The sequence below is a fragment of the Falco rusticolus genome, chromosome 10 (genome assembly GCF_015220075.1).
Source record: "Falco rusticolus isolate bFalRus1 chromosome 10, bFalRus1.pri, whole genome shotgun sequence".
Taxonomy (NCBI): domain Eukaryota; kingdom Metazoa; phylum Chordata; class Aves; order Falconiformes; family Falconidae; genus Falco; species Falco rusticolus.
In genome coordinates this window covers 26,555,771-26,573,859 of record NC_051196.1, presented here as the reverse complement: position 1 = coordinate 26,573,859, position 18,089 = coordinate 26,555,771, and the positions used below count along the sequence as shown (strand labels likewise).

The 18,089-nt window shown below is 43.9% G+C and overlaps 1 protein-coding gene across 1 annotated transcript; it reads left to right on the top strand.

The window, feature by feature from the left end:
* Positions 1-205: 205 nt before the first annotated feature.
* Positions 206-15,667, top strand: NPEPL1 (aminopeptidase like 1). The gene is made up of 12 exons (XM_037402476.1): positions 206-417; positions 1,408-1,593; positions 2,751-2,921; positions 5,507-5,596; positions 6,278-6,359; positions 6,554-6,696; positions 7,254-7,331; positions 10,940-11,040; positions 11,696-11,819; positions 12,992-13,168; positions 13,851-13,961; positions 14,765-15,667. Exons 1-12 carry the CDS (start codon positions 268-270, stop codon positions 14,921-14,923), a joined length of 1,572 nt encoding a protein of 523 aa, XP_037258373.1. The 5' UTR covers positions 206-267; the 3' UTR covers positions 14,924-15,667.
* Positions 15,668-18,089: the final 2,422 nt, after the last annotated feature.

Here is an 18,089-nt window from a genome sequence, read left to right as displayed (position 1 = left end):
CAGCACGCCGCGCTATGCCCGGGAAGGGCCCCGCGCCCCCGACCCGCGCCCGCCGCCGCATCCGTGTCCCATCCGGGTCCCGCGCCCCGCCCGGCGCGGTGCCGCCTGCAGCGCCCGCCCCGCCCCGCCGTGGTGCCCGCCCCGCCGTGGTGCCCGCCCCGCCGAGCCGGCGCCGGGCGGCGGGGCGGGGCGGAGCCGTGCGGGCGGGCCGGGCCGAGCCGAGCCGGGCCGAGCCGAGCCGGGCCGTGCCGGGCCGGGGGCAGGAAGATGGCGAACGTGCAGCTGCAGTTCCAGGCCAGCGCCGGCGAGGCGGACCCGCAGAGCCGCCCGCTGCTCGTCCTGGGCCAGCTCCACAACCTGCACCGCCTGCCCTGGGCCCAGCTGCGGGGCAAGCTGCAGCCGCGGGTCACCGAGGAGGTGAGGCCGGGCCGCGGCGGGGGCGCGGGGTCCCGCGCACTCCCCCTGAGGCGGCGGCGGCCCTGCCGCGGGGGGGTGGGGGGGTCGGCGGGGGGAGCGCGGCCCCGGCGCCGCCCCCAGCCCCCCCGAGGCCGCGTCTCCCCGCCCCGGCCCCCAGCGGCCTCGCGGTACGGGGGAGGCGGGGGCTCGCCGGGCCTGCGGTGCCTGCGCGGCGTCGGGCCTGCGGCCGGCGGGGACGGAGCCTGCCGGGCCCGTGGCACGGCCCCCCGCAGCCGGCCGAGACCCCCTCGGAGCGGCCCTTAACGGAGAGATAAAAGGGAGGCGGGCTGGCACCCCCCGCTGCGCGGGCCGGCGGGAGCCTGTTGCTGCGGCCCGTCCCCGCCCGCGGGTGAGGCGCTGCCGCCCCGTGCCCGCCGCGGCGCCGGAGGGGGCTTCACCCTCCGCGGGGGTCCGCCCGCAATTAGCGCAATTACCGACATTACCGACCCGCGCCTTCCCCGGGGCTAGGTGGCGAGCGGGGCGCCGCGGGCCGCTGGGGCTCCGGCGGGGGTGTTTGCCGGGCTCCCGGGTCTCTTGGGACAATATTTAGCCTTCGTGTCGTTCTGTTTGTTTTTAATTAAATGGCTACGTGAAACGAACTGAGGACCAGTAGATCAGGGCCATCTATTTATCCGTAGGAAAACGTTCTCAACTTCAAAAAAAAGCTCTGAAGCAGCTTTGCACTAAATGGTGTGAAATTAATTTTAATTAATACAGCTCAAAAGAGATGCTTGTAATGGGAAGCACGTTTGCATTTTCTGGTTAATAAACAGGTTTGTCATCTTCCCTGTTTCCCTTCGCTAGACGTTATTGCTTCTAAAATTGGGGGCACAGTTTCTTTGTTTCTGATACCTAAAACCCCGTAATTAGAGTGCCAAAACGTAGTGGGAATGAGATGGGAAGAAAAGTCTGATGGAGTTCTTTGTCTTTAAATTCTTCTTTCCTCCCCAGATCTGGCAGGCTGCCTTAGGCACCCTGAACCCAAACCCCACCGACAGCTGCCCTCTCTACCTGAATTACGCCACTGTGGCCGCTTTGCCTTCCAGGGTCAGCCGGCACAACAGCCCATCTGCGGCGCAGTTCATCACCCGCCTGGTTAGAAACTGCCTTCCAGGAGGCATCAACAGATGTATTGTTGTAAGTGGCTGCTTGAAAATGTCTCTGCTGGAATGTCTAGTCAAGTATTTTCTCGACTTTTCAGATCTTAGTGGTATCCAAGGAGACTGGAGGTGGGCAAGTTTTGCCGATATAATTATACTGACACTTATAAGTGGTTTTGCACTGACGCGTAAACAAGACCGAACTGTAATAGCTTATGCATGCTCAAGCAGTTGGAGGGAATTAAGGTTGGATATGTATAGAATGTCTTCAACTACAAACGTCCATGCAAAAGGGCTGTGGCTAGATAGTGGCTTTTTTTGCGCTAGGATTTATGACATCAGCACATGCTTTAGAAGACTGACGTAGCCTGCGTGCAGGGTGCTGTGTCTATATTGCATAACCCATGTAAGGTGCCTCATTTGTGCTATTCAGTGAGTTTTACAAGTCTTGATGCAAACGTGCTCCAATGTGAGTCCTTTTGCAGGACAAGCTCTTGGACTGCTTTGGTCATCTTCTGTATGAGCCTGATGAATTTGTTACATGTTTCTATGGCTTCTCCAGCTTTCTAGGTTGTTAGAGAAGACTCATATAATCAGTGTCAGTAATAAAATCTAATTATGGTCTTCACTTGGAAAGCTTATTTGTAAAAGTAATAACTCTACTTAATTTTTTCCCTTTATGGTTAACTTTGAAAATGTTTATCTAAAGCTGCTTTCCATTGGTAGTTTCTGTAATGAACTTCAGAAAAATACTCTGCATGTTAAAAGCTTTTGGGTTAATATTGGCCACGTTCTCATATCATGTCTCTCTTTGTTTCATTTCTTTGGAACACATACTAGTGGTTCCCGTGCTTTGCTTTTTTTTTTTTTTTCTTATGTCTTGATCTGTAGGCTAACCTGTGTTAATTGCAGTAGTATAATTAAAGCAGTCCAGCTCCCTTGTAAGGATGTACTAATACCCATGGTCAAGACCAGCAGTGTAATTAATTTCTGTATGGGAAATGAACTGAACCAGGTCAATGTGGTACTGTTCATACTACCACTCCATCCATGCAAAACATGATGTATGTCTTGATTCAGACAACAGTCATCCTCCCCCCACTTCACCAATAATATCACAGATTACAGATCCCTTTCAATGTAGTCTTTCACACCCCTAATGATGTCTGTTTTGTCATCTGGTTGGTGTTTCAGATGGTCTGTGAGCGGTCTGAAGTCTTCGCTTCTGCTTGTGCATTGGCCAGGGCTTTCCCGTTGTTCACACATCGGTCCAGTGCATCAAGAAGCACAGAGAAGAAGACTGTAACAGTAGAGTTTTTTCTGGTTGGACAAAACAATGGACCAATAGAAGTGGCAACGCTTAAAGTAAGATTTTGTTTTATTTCCATCATCGGTTTATTCCCTGAAATATTTTTTTCTTCGAATTGTTGCATGCACAAATACATCTGTCTCTGGTTACATATGAAATAGGTATTGTATCTGAAGTAATAAATTATCCTAGGCCAGAGTTCCCTGAAGTTGATCAGTTCACAGCACCTGGGAGTGGAAATACCAAGCATACTACTGCAGCAAAGACTGAAGGTGTTACTCAGAATTTAGATTTCAGGGGTGGGAAACACCAAACAGATAGCACAAAGAAAATGTTTCCTTTCTCATATTTAGCATAGGTGCAAGTAGTGTACTTTTAGCCTGTAATATTACATTGCCTTCCCTGTGTAGGCTTCTCACTTTCTTTTACCCAGGCACAATCTGTATATGGCTGTGCAGGTGAATATCACAGTGAAGTCATTAAAAGTTGCTTATTCAGGGATCACATGTGGCCTCTGCTGTTTCTGTTTGATGTACCTCTTTGGCTGAGTGTTTCTGGCAGAGCTGTAGCCAAAAACATGACCCTAAGAAGCAATACAGCTTGGATATGAGCTATACGTAACAGTTAAATATGTCATAAGTCATCTTTCAATAGTAGATAATCAAAGTCTGTTTCCCTTGCACCTGACTGTTGCAGAGAGGAAATGCCACATCAAGTACCTTTTACTATGCTAGGTTATTCCTCCTCAAGATCCTAACGTAAAAGCCATCCCAGGTTTGCACTTAAGCCTTTGAGCAACTTTCTGTTCGCTGCTCCAGGTTATGTGCTACAATGATGAGTCAGTGAGATTAAAAAATTCCCTTACAAATTTTGGCAATGGATTTAACTAAGGATATGGTGTTGCTGCATCTGAAATTCACATAATTGTAGCTTTAGGGGTCTGGGGTTTTTTCTTTCAGTGTCTTTTCCTCCGTACTTTGTTCTTACTCTGCACTGATTTGACCACAGCAAATGATGCCAGACCAGTTTTCAGGAAAGTGACAAAGACAGAAATGCTCTAAGTACAACAGTTGATCGCTCAATTTTTCCATACCCCAAATCAGAAAAAACATAACTGGTGTCAAATATAGTTCCTTCAGATAGGTAGATTCCAAACTACTTGGGTTATTTATAACTTAAACGCAAATCTGAAATTATTTCTACCTCCTCTTCTTCCCCTTGATGTCAGTGCCAAAACTATTACTGGCTTCCTCCGAGCTAAGTTTTCACCCTTTAAATTCAACCAGCACCAGACAGGTAATGTAGAGCATGGAAGAGACGTGGTAGGTTTTTCTTTAGTTAAAATTCTCCCTTGGCACGTTGTTGCATTTTGCACCTACTGCTTTGTCCAGGATACTTTATGGTGAGGACTAGTAGGGATTGTCATAGCTTTACAAGGCCCTTATTAAAGGCTGCCATTGTCTTGGTTGCCTTGAGTACCCTGGAAGCCAAATGCAGGCACAGCTTATTTCTGTAAGTCATAATTGTTTCCCTTAGACTTGACCTTTGGGTTTAGAGCACCTCCATGTACCTGCATGGCCTTAGCGGTGAATCAGTTCAAGTCTAGCTTGGCTCCTGAGGAGGTCCTTATCCCTTTAGGGGAAGCAAAGCAATCAAAAGTAATTTTGGCACCATTCCAAAGTAAGCCAAGGTTTATGAGTCTGCTGGGATACAGAATGTATAGAGTCCTTTGGCCAGGCTGGCCAAGCCAAACTTCAGATACCTCCTCACGAATGACTGTCCAACACATCTGATTCCTTTGAATCCCGTCTTGACTCACCCTTTTGCTGTGTGTGGTCTCCAGTGGCTACTGGAAAGTGTGAACGAAGTTTCGTTCCACCTACTCTTTTTGTTTCAAGTTGTTGATTTACAGGAGTTAAAAGTTGAAGCTTAGTGTCTGGTGCCCTGGTCCTTTTTGCCAGGAGGATCCTTCTTTAAGGAAACAGCCTCGGCATGCTCACTGTCGACCATGTTTTCTGTCCACTCGTGCTTAGATGGGTTTTTACTCAGTCCAGATGAGGGTCAGTCCAGTTTGCCGCAGGAGTGAGGAAACAGATGCATGTGTGCTTGACACAAATCTGAAGTAGTCCACGTTCCCCATGGGCCTGCCATATAGAACATCTTACGGCAGTAATCTTTATTGCGTTCAGCCACTCTGCCTGCCATATATATAAACTCTGCAATTTCCCATGTTGTACATTATAAAATCCCTGCAGGTTTCCAGCCCGAGCAGCCTGCCAGCTCATTGTGACTTCCTGAACTTACTTCCTCTTATCTTCCCTCCACCTTGCATGGCAGCCTTGGTCTCCCTTTGATAGTGAAGGCTACTAATCTTGCAGTATTAGTTCACTGTGGGAAGGCATACAGTTGCTTAGAAATTAGAGCACAGGGAAAAATAACTTAACACATACAAAAACTGGTGGTTAGCTTGGCTGACATTATTTAATACTGTACAACTGCCTGTGATCAGTTGCAGTGAAGCATTAATGTGCTCCAGAGGAACCACGTGTCTGGTGTAGGCTGCACAGGACTAAATGTGAAGCTATGCAGAAAACCAGCCAAACCAAGGCCAGTTCTCATGTGTCCTCACTTCTTTTCATAGTGTCTGGCAAGTGCTACAGAAGGAGTCAGGCTGGCTGCTCGAATTGTGGACACCCCATGCAATGAGATGAACACAGATAACTTCCTGGAGGTAGGTATTACACCTGATGAGTAAGGGTTACTAATTGGAAGTCTAGACTACAGTAATCAAGAGGTAGTATTGCTATCTCTTAGCAAAACCTGTATGTCAGCAGTGGGAAACACATCAAAGAACCTGTCCAAGGATGCTGGGGCTATTTCTTTGGCCTTTAATATTTCGTAGAACTTTGCTAAGTTGAAAGCAGGCAGAATGTGCAGCTTTGGGGTAAGGCACTGGGAGTGAGATTAGGTCATGACACTGTCTCCTTTGCCAGTGCTAGTGTTGTCTTAAGCCTGATGGTGATAAGAGTTTCTGAAATTATGGGACAGAAGTTGACATGTTTCCACATAAGTTTCATCATGAAAATCTGGAAAGCTATTGAGAATGAAAATGTTCCTGTCCTATTGCATCATGATCCAATAGAGTGAACAGCTGGCCTTTGCCTCTGAAGATGTCTTTTACTGGCTGAGCTTAAAGGTCAACGTTGTATTTCATGCCGTAGTAAGTCAAGGATGTCTCAGTGGAATCAGGCTATTGGAAAACCAGTACCACTCCTAAAATTGTGCACGCGTGTATGTGTATGCGTGCAAAAATCACGCAAAACCCTTAAGTGGGTGCCCATATGTGTGGAAAGACACAAATGCGTCTTTCTGATGCCTGGCTGACAATGTCCTTTTTGTTTTCATGATTAAGGAAATCAGAAAAGTTGGCAAGGATCTTGGGATTACTCCTACCATTATTCGAGATGAGGAGCTGAAAGAGAGAGGCTTTGGAGGTATATCTTGTTGAAAATTCAGCTTTTTTCCTAGCAGTTAATTGGAATGTTTTGCCTTCTCTGTTGTAATGTTTTACTTGCACATTTTTAAACAGTTTTATTGTCCATAAACTGAGATGTTTGACAGAAAATAGCCACAGATTTCTCCCCGCAGTCTTTTTTCCCCAGGAGTGGTTTAATTCTGTGTTTTCCAGGTATCTATGGAGTTGGCAAGGCAGCTCTGCATCCTCCAGCCCTAGCAGTTCTCAGTCACACTCCAGATGGTGCTACACAGACCATTGCATGGGTGGGCAAAGGTATTGTGTACGACACTGGAGGACTCAGCATTAAGGGAAAGGTACATAAACACTTGTTCTTCTGCTGCCTTGGCTTACCATGTTGTTTTCTGATGGAAAGTATTCAGTTAATGTCTATAGGAAACCAAGTATATTTATTTGAGTAGACACTTGATCTACTGTCATCCATATGGACACAAACTATCAGGAGAGAGTACCAAATAGGATTCAAGGAATGCTTTACAGAGCAGTTAAAGAGCTACCTGATGTTTTGCCCTTTAAGCGTTGCACACTGTTAGGAGAATGCTCAAAACAAAGTTGTTAAATGGGTATTGGATCTATCTCCAGAATTAGAAATTAGGGTTGGCCTCAGTGCGGATCTTGTGAACAACCTTTTTTCTTTTCTAACAAATTAACAGCAGAGGTTTGGTATTTTCCAGTTCTAAGGCAAGATTCACCAAGAAGCAGATGCATGTGTTCTGTCTTTCTGTTATGGTGGAGGACTTGTCAAAACCAGAGTTACAGAAGCATCAGAAATGCTAGTTTTATTTAGCAGGCGTTACTGTGAAATTCTCTTTAAAAAAAGAAAAAAAATAATTCTATGGTCCTGTTTAAACAGACTACTATGCCTGGAATGAAGCGAGACTGTGGTGGAGCAGCTGCTATTTTGGGTGCCTTCAAAGCCACTGTAAAGCAAGTAAGTAAAATGTGTTAATTGATATCATGTATCCCAGCATTGCCAAGGAGCAGTCTGGCTTTTGGATATATTCCCAGATATGGGGGCCAGTCTAATCCTGAAGTTCTGACCTACCACTGCTATTAGTGACCTTGCGCTGCTCTGCTTTTTCTGCTGTTCCAGGAAAATATTTCAAATCTTTACCAGGATCTTGAGAATTGTGAGAAATTCCTTGAGTGCTTTTTTTTTTTTTAAGACTCCTTCTTGAATTTCAGGGTTTGTTCTGTGGACTGAGTGGTTTCTAGTTCCTTGAATCAGATTTATACTTGAGTTATCCAGTGCTGATTTTGTTTAAGCTGCAGGATTTGAGGCGGCTTTTGTCACCTTAGCAAAGAGCGGGATGAGTGACTCTGGGATATGAAGTCTGTCCATATTCCAAATCCTGTGCCGGTTCTAATATTAACCTGCTGGGGAAGTGGCAACTCTAGTCTCATCAGGGCCTGCTTTTAGGTTTGCTGCTGTGGTCAGAAAGTAGTAGGGGAGCTGAGAGGGAGCCAGGTATTGAAATATGAAGAATTAAAAAAATGCATGTTGTGCTTTAACAGTATGAACTGGGGAAAAGAAGTGGCTGCTGCCAATAAAACTCTGCCCTCTCCACAAATCCAGTGACTGAGTCTTGCTGACAGAGCAGCTATTGCCTCCAAGGAGTATCCGAAGTTCAAAGAACATTTACTGCTGAAGATTAATGCATAGATCTGACAGAAGGTCCAGGGGGTGATCAGTGCCAGATTCCCATTTCTCAATAGTTCAGCTCTGTGTCTTGGCCCTAGCAGCATGTTTGATGTGGAAAGATGGTAAACTTCACAGTTATCTGCAGAGACTTAAAATTGTAAACTTCACAGTTATCTGCAGAGACTTAAAATTGAAAACAGATTGGCGAGCTGCATCTCAGGCAAAATGGCCAACTTTCCGTAACGAGGTCCTCCAGAAGGTTAGATCGTGCGTTTGCAAGGGAGGAGAGCTAGAACGTAGACAGTGGTTTGGGAGAGTCTGGGAAAGCCATGAATGCAGTACATCCTTTTGGTGATTCAGTCCTTGTTTCCAAAGTAGGTTTGTGTGTAATTATCTGCACTGAGAGAAGTTGCATTTGCAATCGCAGTAGGTGTGAACGTAAGTGATCTGTCATTTCATGTGCAATTATTGTAACAACGAATAAACTGGCAGTGATATGTTTGGGCAAACTGAGCCTGAAAAAGCTGTCATACCTCACAAGAAACCTATGCCTTTTTATGTAAAAACAAAAGAATGATTTGCTGCTTGATTTTAAAACATCATGTAAGAAGACCTGTTAATGAAATCCCTGCAGAAGACGTATGCAGGTAGGCAGTGAAAAGAATTTGTTGTTGTTCCTGTTTCAAGACTTTTTTTTTAAAAAAAAAAGCTCTTAATAATATAAAGCTGGCAGAGGTTTAAATTAGCTACGCTGTGTCACAGAGACTGAAGTTGGAGATGCATGTTGGATAGAAAGCTCAGTGGGAAGAGGGGCAGAAGTTATCCATCTTCAGAAAATATCTGCCTACATGCTGTTCAACAGTTCTATACCGTTATTTAAAAAGGCTTTGGATAGCAAAATTAAGGAAATTATTTTTTCCTAGAAAGATGCATTTCATCTGTTGTGAGCTTTCCAACACAAGGGAGGAGAGAAAAACACTCACTTAACATGCAGGATCAAGAAGGATTTCAAAATTTTAACATAGTGAATCCTGCTGCTGAAGAGCTACAGGCAGAATGAGATACAGGAAAAGGCAACTGGTACTGGAAGCAGGTTTTCAGTTTTTGACAGTAGATTAATCACATCTCTTGCTTGGAGGAGGAAAATTTGGTACAGTCCAGTTAGAGATGAATGGAGTGGGATTTTTGCTGCCTGGACTGTTTTGGAAAGAGCAGTCATAGGTGGAAGGTTGTCTCATCAGCAATGCTGTTTGCCCACTGGCTGGGCTGGAAACTGCAAAGTTACTTTATGGCTTCTAGATGCTGCCCGTTATTTTGAAAGGTTTTGATTTGCCTTTAGACTTTAGAATGTGAGCTGATTCAGCAAGTCCAGGTGTCATCAGCCAGGGACTTTTATCAAGAGATTAACAGTAAAACTGACCCTGGTTTCCTGAGGAATTTGGCATTTTTAAAGCTAGTTGTCCCAGCTGGGGGGAAACGATGTTATTTGTTAAATGCTGCTGTCTCCCTTTCCATTCCGAGGATCCCTCTACACAATGCAGCTGTTGTATAAATAACAAAATCATCATACATTTTAAAATATCATCCATAACCATATCAGCTCTTGATTTTAAACCGAAGTAAACCAGAATGGGATATGCCAGAAGAGAGGAGGCTAAGGGGAAAAAAAAAACCCTTTGAAAATGCTGTGTGTCTTCCAGCACAAAAAAAACCCAACCCAAATTCCTCTTGGCCGTGGGTATTTTTGGTTTTACATGGAAAGAGAGAAGATAGATCCTGATAGCATGATCTGACCTGTGGTGCAGGTTGGATGCTGAAGGGCAGTGAGCTGTGTCATTGGAGTTCCACCATGTTTCAGGATTGCCATGATCAAAGTTACTTTCCAAAAAAATACTCAGAGGTGGAATCTGTTCACCTGGGGCTTGGTGTTTTGTTTTGTTAGGGAAAATACACAGTTCACAAATGGCTACATATTAGCATTTATTATTTTGTCATTTTACACTATTACTATAGGCTTTTCCCCAATGTGGCAGAAATGATGGGAAGGATCTCCGTTTCTCAAATGGCCCCAGCTGTATCATTGTTGTTCCTGGAGACTAAATAAAAGCAGTGGAAAATACAGGGTTTGGAAAATAATCCCAAGCATCCTGACTGGCTGTGTAATGTTCTCTCACAAGCCTTTGTAATTGTCACTTCGAAAGCATCCTTTGTTTGGATCTTTCCTTTGTGGCTACAGAAGGTGGAGTTACATGGTCTGGATATGTTGTTTGCGATCTGTATAGTGAGTCAACGTTAAGAGTTGTATCAAAGTTAGGTGAGTGAAGTGGTGCATCTTTGGAGATGTATTCTGCTGGTTTTCATACAGGGGTACTGTACTTAGTGACTTAAGGTTTGAGTTTGGTGTGCCTGGCAGTTTCCTGGTGAGCTCAGTGGGCTTTGGAGTTGTGTTTGTGAAGATCTGACTAGGGCTGGCTGTAAAAAGCTGAACGTGCTCTTCCCAGGGAATCAGGTTTGACTAAACTTAACCCCTGCCAGCTGCATCTGCACGTTTCATATAAAAGATGTTTTAATTCGGGTACCTTGCCACTGAGAGAAGATTGCACTGATCACTGTGTAATTGACAGGGTCTTTCTAGATCCCTTCCCCATTTTTCTGTCACATGCATATAGGCTTTTATTCACGCTGCAGTGAGAACTCTAAAACCAGTATTAGATGTTACCTCCTCGCCCACTTTCTGTAGCTCTTGGCCTCAGGTTCAAGATATTAGACATTCCTCACAGATTTCCCATGTAATTATTGGCATTGCTATCAAGAAGTCGGAATTCCTCATTGATTTCAGTCCCAATAAATCAGCTTGATGTGAATCAAAAGCCATTTCTCTGCTATGGTTGTTACAGGGTTTTAAAGACAATCTTCATGCTGTTTTTTGTTTGGCTGAGAATGCAGTTGGACCACGTGCAACGAGACCTGATGACATTCATGTTCTTTACTCTGGAAAGTAAGATTGTTTCTATCCTTTTCACAGAAACATTGAGAGGAAACACCGTGTTTGCTTCTGTTCATCTGGGTACCATGCAGATTATGAATCTGTCCCTCATCAGCTTCCCTAAATATTAATAGTATTTCAGACAGCCATAGTAGTGAATTTTCAATGTGCTTAGAGTTTCCTGTTAGGTATGTAAACACACGTCAAAATACATATCATATATCATGAGCTGAAGTTTTCTTAAAGCACTGGGGTTTAGGCATTTTTTCCAGTACAACCTGTTTTCTGTATCCATCTGTAGTCTATACTGTCTCAGTTGCAGAGGCAGGCTACCGTTGTATAAGAATCTCTTCTTGTTTTAAGCAGAGTATCGTTACCTCTTTGTATGGTAATAATTTGTAAAATCCCAGCTCAACGTGCTAGGCATTACAGAGCCCCAACAAGCAGACCCAGCTGTGAGGACAGTACTGTTACAACCCTTTTCTATCTGTGCTCGCTCTGGATGCTTGCAGCTGGGTACAAGCAGCCGTGCAGACTTGCAGAGTCAAGTAAGGAAGCACGCTGGGTTTGAGTCTGCTTCCTCATCCACTGTTCTAGTCCAGGCAGATGAGTCTTAACTTCCAGCGTGAAGTACAGCAGTGTATTAAATGCCCTCTCTTCTTCCTAGAACTGTGGAAATCAATAACACTGATGCAGAAGGTAGACTGATACTGGCTGATGGAGTAGCTTACGCGTGCAAAGATCTTGGAGCTGATATCATTCTTGATATGGCCACTCTTACTGGAGCTCAGGTACTGATGCAGAACTGCTAGCAGATGGGGTGAATCCTTCAACTGTCTGCACATTACACACCTCTGTGCCTTTGTCCTGCTAGTCTTTGGGGGGAAAGTAGGTACTGTGAACTGTTGTGCTGGATGGTGGCTTCCTAAGCTTGTGTAAGAGAAAGTTGCCAACAGCAGCCCCAGTAAACTGTAATCCATCCTCTGTGCATGTGACGTGCTTTGAGTGTGTTACATTTATATCTGCATTACTCAAGCAGGTTTTTGGGGTGTTTATGCAACCTTTTTGCTTTTGTATACTTAAAGAAAAAATGGTATTCTTCTGATGGTATTAGCAGCTGATGTAAGCGATCCAGAGCTCGATGTTTGCAATTCAGTAGCTCTATGATTAGCAGAACTGATTCGCTGATAGTGATCAGGGATTTTCTTCTCCATAAAATAGCTTACCTTGGAAGTCATACAGAGGGTGATACAAGGGTACGAATTTAATGCTATTAGTTTTTGAAATCTGTTTTATAGAAAAGTTCTATTGACAAGCAGTGATTCTTGTGGTTTAATTTTCTAGAAAATGAATTGGTCTTTATATCAGGAGGAGAAATGGTGGCAAATTTTGGAAGTGTGTATTTTGCATACATTGGTGTAAACGTCAATTGTTTGAAAGCTTCCCATCATTGTCCTACTGGAAAACTGGTATGATGGTGACTTTTGGGTTTTGTATATTGGAAGGAAGCAACCTTTCCAGTGAATGAGGATGTTACATTGTGTGATTGACACACATTGCTGTGGTATCCTCTGTGTGTGTGTTAGATGTTTTATTTATAATTTGTTGCTGATTTAATTTTATGTCTAAGATAAATAATTGTAAAGTGATATAATTTGCTTGCTCAGTAACAGCAAAGAAGTATATTTGTCTTGCCAGTGTATGAATGGGCCAAGCAAATGCAGACTATTTCACTGCAGAATAAATCTTCAGAAATTTTAAAAGATTCAGCAGTACCTACAATGTCTTTGTCAACATTTGTAACACTAACTTCTTGTGGAGTGATTTTGAGTCTTTTTTTTTTTTTCTTGCTGGTTTTGTTAGATGGAAAGCAGCTGTTAATGCTGAGAGGTAATAATGCAGAATTATCCTGCCCAGCACAGTTAAGGTGACTCCTTCCTGATTTTGTCTTGTCTCTCACTAGGGAATTGCTACAGGAAAGTATCATGCTGCTGTCCTTACCAATAATGAAGAGTGGGAAAAGGCTTGTGTTAAAGCTGGCAGGAACTGTGGAGACTTGGTCCATCCTCTTGTGTATTGCCCTGAGCTCCACTTCAGTGAATTTACCTCTGCTGTAGCTGATATGAAGAACTCTGTGGCAGTGAGATATCTTTTTTCCTTCTAAATTTCATTTTTTACAAAAAAGCATGTGTTTTCTATGTAATGTGCTGATCTGTTGATAGCTGGCTGAAAGCACTTCATGTGGGTTGTGATCTTTTAGAAATGGACCATATAATTACAGTCTTCAGGGTCTTTCACCTGGGGATTTTGCAGGCTGTGTCACTGCCCTGGTATTTAGTGTCAATTTTAAACAGGGTGGTCTGCTGCAAAGGTATCTTTGGGCTGCTTGCCTCTTAAGCATGGCCTTAAGATGAATGCTAAATTTCTGGGTGGGCACCATTTAAGAGGTAAAGATGGGTATTCCTCAGATCATACATAACCAGCAGAGACAGTAACTGGGAATGCAGAAACCAGGAAACTGGGGATAGAGGCATTGGGAATTACTGCAGCTACTTGTGCTACGCTTGAGAGTTACAATGTCCGGTTAAGTTCCAAAAAAAGCTACAGAAAGCAGCTTGGGCAGAAGAGGAGTTGAGCAGGGCCAGACTGCTACCAGGGATTAATTCAAAGGATTTACAGTATAGCTGGTTTGCAAGACTCTGGTTTAGGGCCATCATTAAGCTTTAAGCTAGATTTAGGCAACTGTCTTTTCTGTAGATAAGGATAAAACATTGACATTCTCTTTTCTTGCAAGACTGACTGTATTTTTATTACTTCTGCAGGACCGAGACAATACTCCAAGCTCCTGTGCTGGGCTCTTTATTGCTTCTCACATTGGCTTTGACTGGCCAGGAGTCTGGGTCCATATAGACATTGCTGCACCTGTTCACGCAGTGAGTATGTTCATACAACTTCTGACTCCTCCCTGGGCAAGCGGGCTGCGTAACGGAACCTGCTTGTGCCTGCAGATACTCTGCATTCAAAGCAAGAGAATAAGGTGGAGAAGAGTTCTTCTGAAAAGCGTTGACTCTTCATCTGTGTTAGGAATGTCTTTGTTTTGGTAGCTTCATCTGTTCATGTTTTCCATCTTGGTTTTAAAATAGACTAATGGTCACTTTAATTGGCAATATCTTTATCATTATTAATTTCAACAGCTTGCCTGCTTTCTGTTCATGGCAATAATCCATTTTCACCCATATTGTTTTAAAACGATTGACTAGAGTCAATCATCCTGCCTGCTGACCTGCAGCACAGAAAACGTTTGCTTCCACCCTTTGATGGGATTTGTGTATATTCTTTTTTCTAAAATACAAGCCAATTTACTTCTCCCCCACTGCCCCTTCTTTTTTTAAACCCAACTTGCCCAGCTTATACTCCAAATCCATTCTCATGCTAGACGGAACGTTCCCTGCCCTGAACAGTGCTAGCATAAATCCATGCTCGAGTCAGTGTGAGCTCTGTTCTTGTGAGAATCGACTGATATGTTGGTTTAACCTGGCTGGGACAGATTCCAGTGGCCGTAAGGATACAGAAGCACAAGCTGAGCAGGCTTGCCCAAGACCCTGAGTATTTTCTGTGGCCGTGTGCCATCACTGCTCTTCTTGAGTGAGTAGGTAAATTAAAATTAGGTTCAGATTATACAATCTGAATTGTGAACTGTTGTGTGGTTTTGTGTTGTGTGTTTTTTTTTTTCCAGGGTGAACGAGCTACTGGCTATGGCGTGGCTTTGTTGCTGTCCCTGTTTGGAGGGGCGTCTGAAGACCCTTTACTAAACATGGTGTCTCCTCTTGGGTGCAATGGAGACTCTCCCACTGAAGACATGGAGAGAGACTCCAAAAGGCGGCGCCTGGTTTAATGCGCCCCCAGCCCTAAGTGACGGGGTGCATGGGTTACCTCACTTTGCACTGATTCATTCTCAAGCAATGAAAATGTCACACATCAGAAATTGCCATTTTTTTTACTATCATTATAAGATTTATTACTTGTTTCTGATAAAAACAGCCGGATTTAATGTTTGGTTGTTTTTTTTTTTTTAAATTATTGGTGCACACAGTTGCTGAACAATATCAGTGGTGCAGAGTCCAGGCTCAACTAACTGTATCAGGAAGAGGGCACATACTCCTCAGCTCCTCACAAAACCTAACTAAGTGCATTAATGCATGAGAAGCTCTCTCTAGTCTGAAGAAGCAACTGCAGCTATTGCTTACAAAGCCTTCTGAATTACTTATTATATGTGAGGTTTCGTCAGATGTTTCTGCAAGGCCCCACTACATCTCAGAACACAGGACAAGGAAAAAAACCTCTGTAGACTTGGCTTATTCAGTGACAATTTAGCTTAGCAGCAAAGGAGATGTAATGAGAAAAGGCCTATAGTTTTAATAAGGTGCTGTTTCCGCATGTTTAATGTTTTTCTGACCAGTAAAATCGGCAAGAGTGGTCCAGAATATATCTCTATGTAAATCTTTCACATACAAATTACAGAATGTATTCATGTTAAATGAGGAAAAAAAATAGAGGGACTGTGATTGAGTAAAATTGGTTTACAGAGTGGCTTCTTGCCACTTAATGAATTTATTATTAAAGCAGCTTACATATCCCATGTGACGTTTCATGGTGGTGTTTATGTTTCTGAGAACACAGAGTGCTCCAGAAGTTTGTGCGTGACATCGTTACTCTTCAAGTTCCTTTTCTCAGTACTTGTACATCTGAAAACAGACCTAACAGAGTCACAGCTTACACCGAATGGTTTGGGGCAGTTGTGTTGTGCTGATTCACGTAGTTTGATTCAACAGCAGTCAGGGGTGCGTGGTATTAGTTTCTGTGTAAGGCAGTCACAAGGAGCTTACAAGCACTAGTTTGGCTTGGCCACTCACAGGAGATGACTTGCCCCAATTTATTTGATGTCAGCAGCAGAGCTGGGAGCAGAGTGACCAGGTTTTAGTCAGTGCTGGTCCCTGCCTGGCGGTTCAAGCGTCAGCCTTTGGAAACATTTCTTGGCTCAACCAGAGTGGTGATGGTGAAAAATCCCACCCAGCACACACTTTTGGCTGCTTTGCAGATACAGTCAAGCTGAGTTGTGATGGATTACACCTTTCCCTGTGTCGGAGGTGATCTCTGGAGAGAACTGGTGCTAGGTTTTAGATGGAGTTCCAATAATGAGGTACACATCTGGTCTAGGCATGAGTCTTTTTGATTAAAGACTTCATGGAAAGCTTAACGCAGAAGGGAGAAGAAACATTTTTCATTCTGGTTTTGTTGGCTATATTTGATTCTTAGACAGAATGTAACTTTTCTTTTTTTTATAAGAAAACCCCGGAACTTCATTACTTCCTATATCTGCTCTTCCCTTGCTGTTCTGGTTCCCTGGTCCACTTGATCATAGTTTTAAGAGATCTACGTATAAATGAGTTCTGCCTTTGGTCGTTCTAGGCACTCAGTATAAAGTGTTATCTGGTACCAAAAACTGTTGTGGGAAGTGTGTTGATGAAGAGTTATTTTCATTAGGGGTTCAGTCTGACCACTGGAGCTAATGGCAAAATGTTCTAACTCCTGCGCTCTGAAGTCAAGTCTTCAATCTCCATCCAGTAGAAACACTCTTCAGATTAATAAATTCTAATTTTGAAATTTAGGGGTTTGCCAAAATGAGGCAGATTTTTACCTAAAAGATGGCCTGCAGTTTTGTGGCATATGGCTAAACTCTAATGTTATTCGCTGGATGCAGCAAGCCCAGATAAAGGAGAAATTAGATTTTGATGACTGACTATAATATCCAATTCTGCTGTGTCTCAAAGCATATCATTCTGCTGAATTTAATTTGGAAGGCACTTAATAGAAGTCATCTTTAAAAACAAAATACCTAAAATTAAGGAACTATAACATGAAATACCTGAAAAGCAAACAGGATGAATATTTAGGAAATAAAAACCTGAAAACCAGCTTAAGTTTGCTTAAACAGAGTAAAATAAATCAATCCAACATGTAATCGTAAAAAGGACTGGTGCTTCCTCTGGTTCAGAGATACAAAATAAAAATCAAGGGCTTTTTTTTTTTTTTTTTTCCCCCAATTCCATAATAAAATCTCTTGCTATTCCTGATGTACATTATTTCCTTCTGTTTAGATAAGAGGTGTATTCTCTAAAGCAGAAGTTTAGGACCTACACAAGACAGGGATTGGTGAGCTGTATTTACCAAATAAATGAGTCTCTCCTGCCTTTCACAGAGCTTGCACATCATTCCCATTAAGTTCACAGTGTTTCTTAACCCCCTAATGAGCAGAATTTTAATTCCCTCAAAACCCAGTTCGACCAGCTGGATTCATGTACCTACTTGGGTGCTGGGCAATTTGATCTTCTGCTGCAGGATTTGCCCTGAAGTACCTTGGTATGAGACCTGGAGGCAACCTACAACAGAGGAGATGCCCAAACTGCCGTAGAAGTAGCAGATACGCAGTGCCAGAAAGTAATGAGTGGGGGAGTTACCAAACAGCAATAGGTGCGTGTTGAGCAGCAAAGCTGGAATTTGGTCTCTGCAGCTGCCACTCCTCTCAGTCGCTGTGCAGCCTGAAGCGAGCAGGGTACAGCAGCTCTGATGTTCTTACTGCCTCTGTGGCCACCCTGACCGAGTGCTCCACAATTCCCAACGCGTCCAGCTTCACAGCCCCTTCTGTGTGACAAAGCAGCAGTTACTCCCAGGAAGGAGTTGCAGACACCATAGGCTGACCTCAGTGGATTTAGGTGACTGTATTTGAAGTATATTCTGGCACCACTTGGGCAACTTTAAACAGAAACGCTCCCACGCTGGGCGGCGGGCACCCACGTAGTTTTGTAAAACTGCTGGGTCATGAGTCCTCCACGCCGTGGGGTACCCTGGGTCAACCCTGCAAAGACAACGAAGCAGCATGTGGCTCAGTGAGCGGCTGAAGGTCACCTCGGTGTCTAAGCAGAGAACTGAAACCTGGGGGCTCCCAAGCTCTGGGTTCCCAGTTGCCCTCTGAGCAACCACAAGCGATGGAGCAGGGTAAC

Excerpts from the sequence above, each read along its gene's own strand:
- NPEPL1 (XM_037402476.1), top strand. The coding sequence starts at position 268 with ATGGCGAACGTGCAGCTGCAGTTCCAGGCCAGCGCCGGCGAGGCGGAC. Across the intron at positions 1,594-2,750 it reads GCATCAACAGATGTATTGTT|ATGGTCTGTGAGCGGTCTGA; the intron begins GTAAGTGGCTGC and ends TTGGTGTTTCAG. Across the intron at positions 6,360-6,553 it reads GAAAGAGAGAGGCTTTGGAG|GTATCTATGGAGTTGGCAAG; the intron begins GTATATCTTGTT and ends TGTGTTTTCCAG.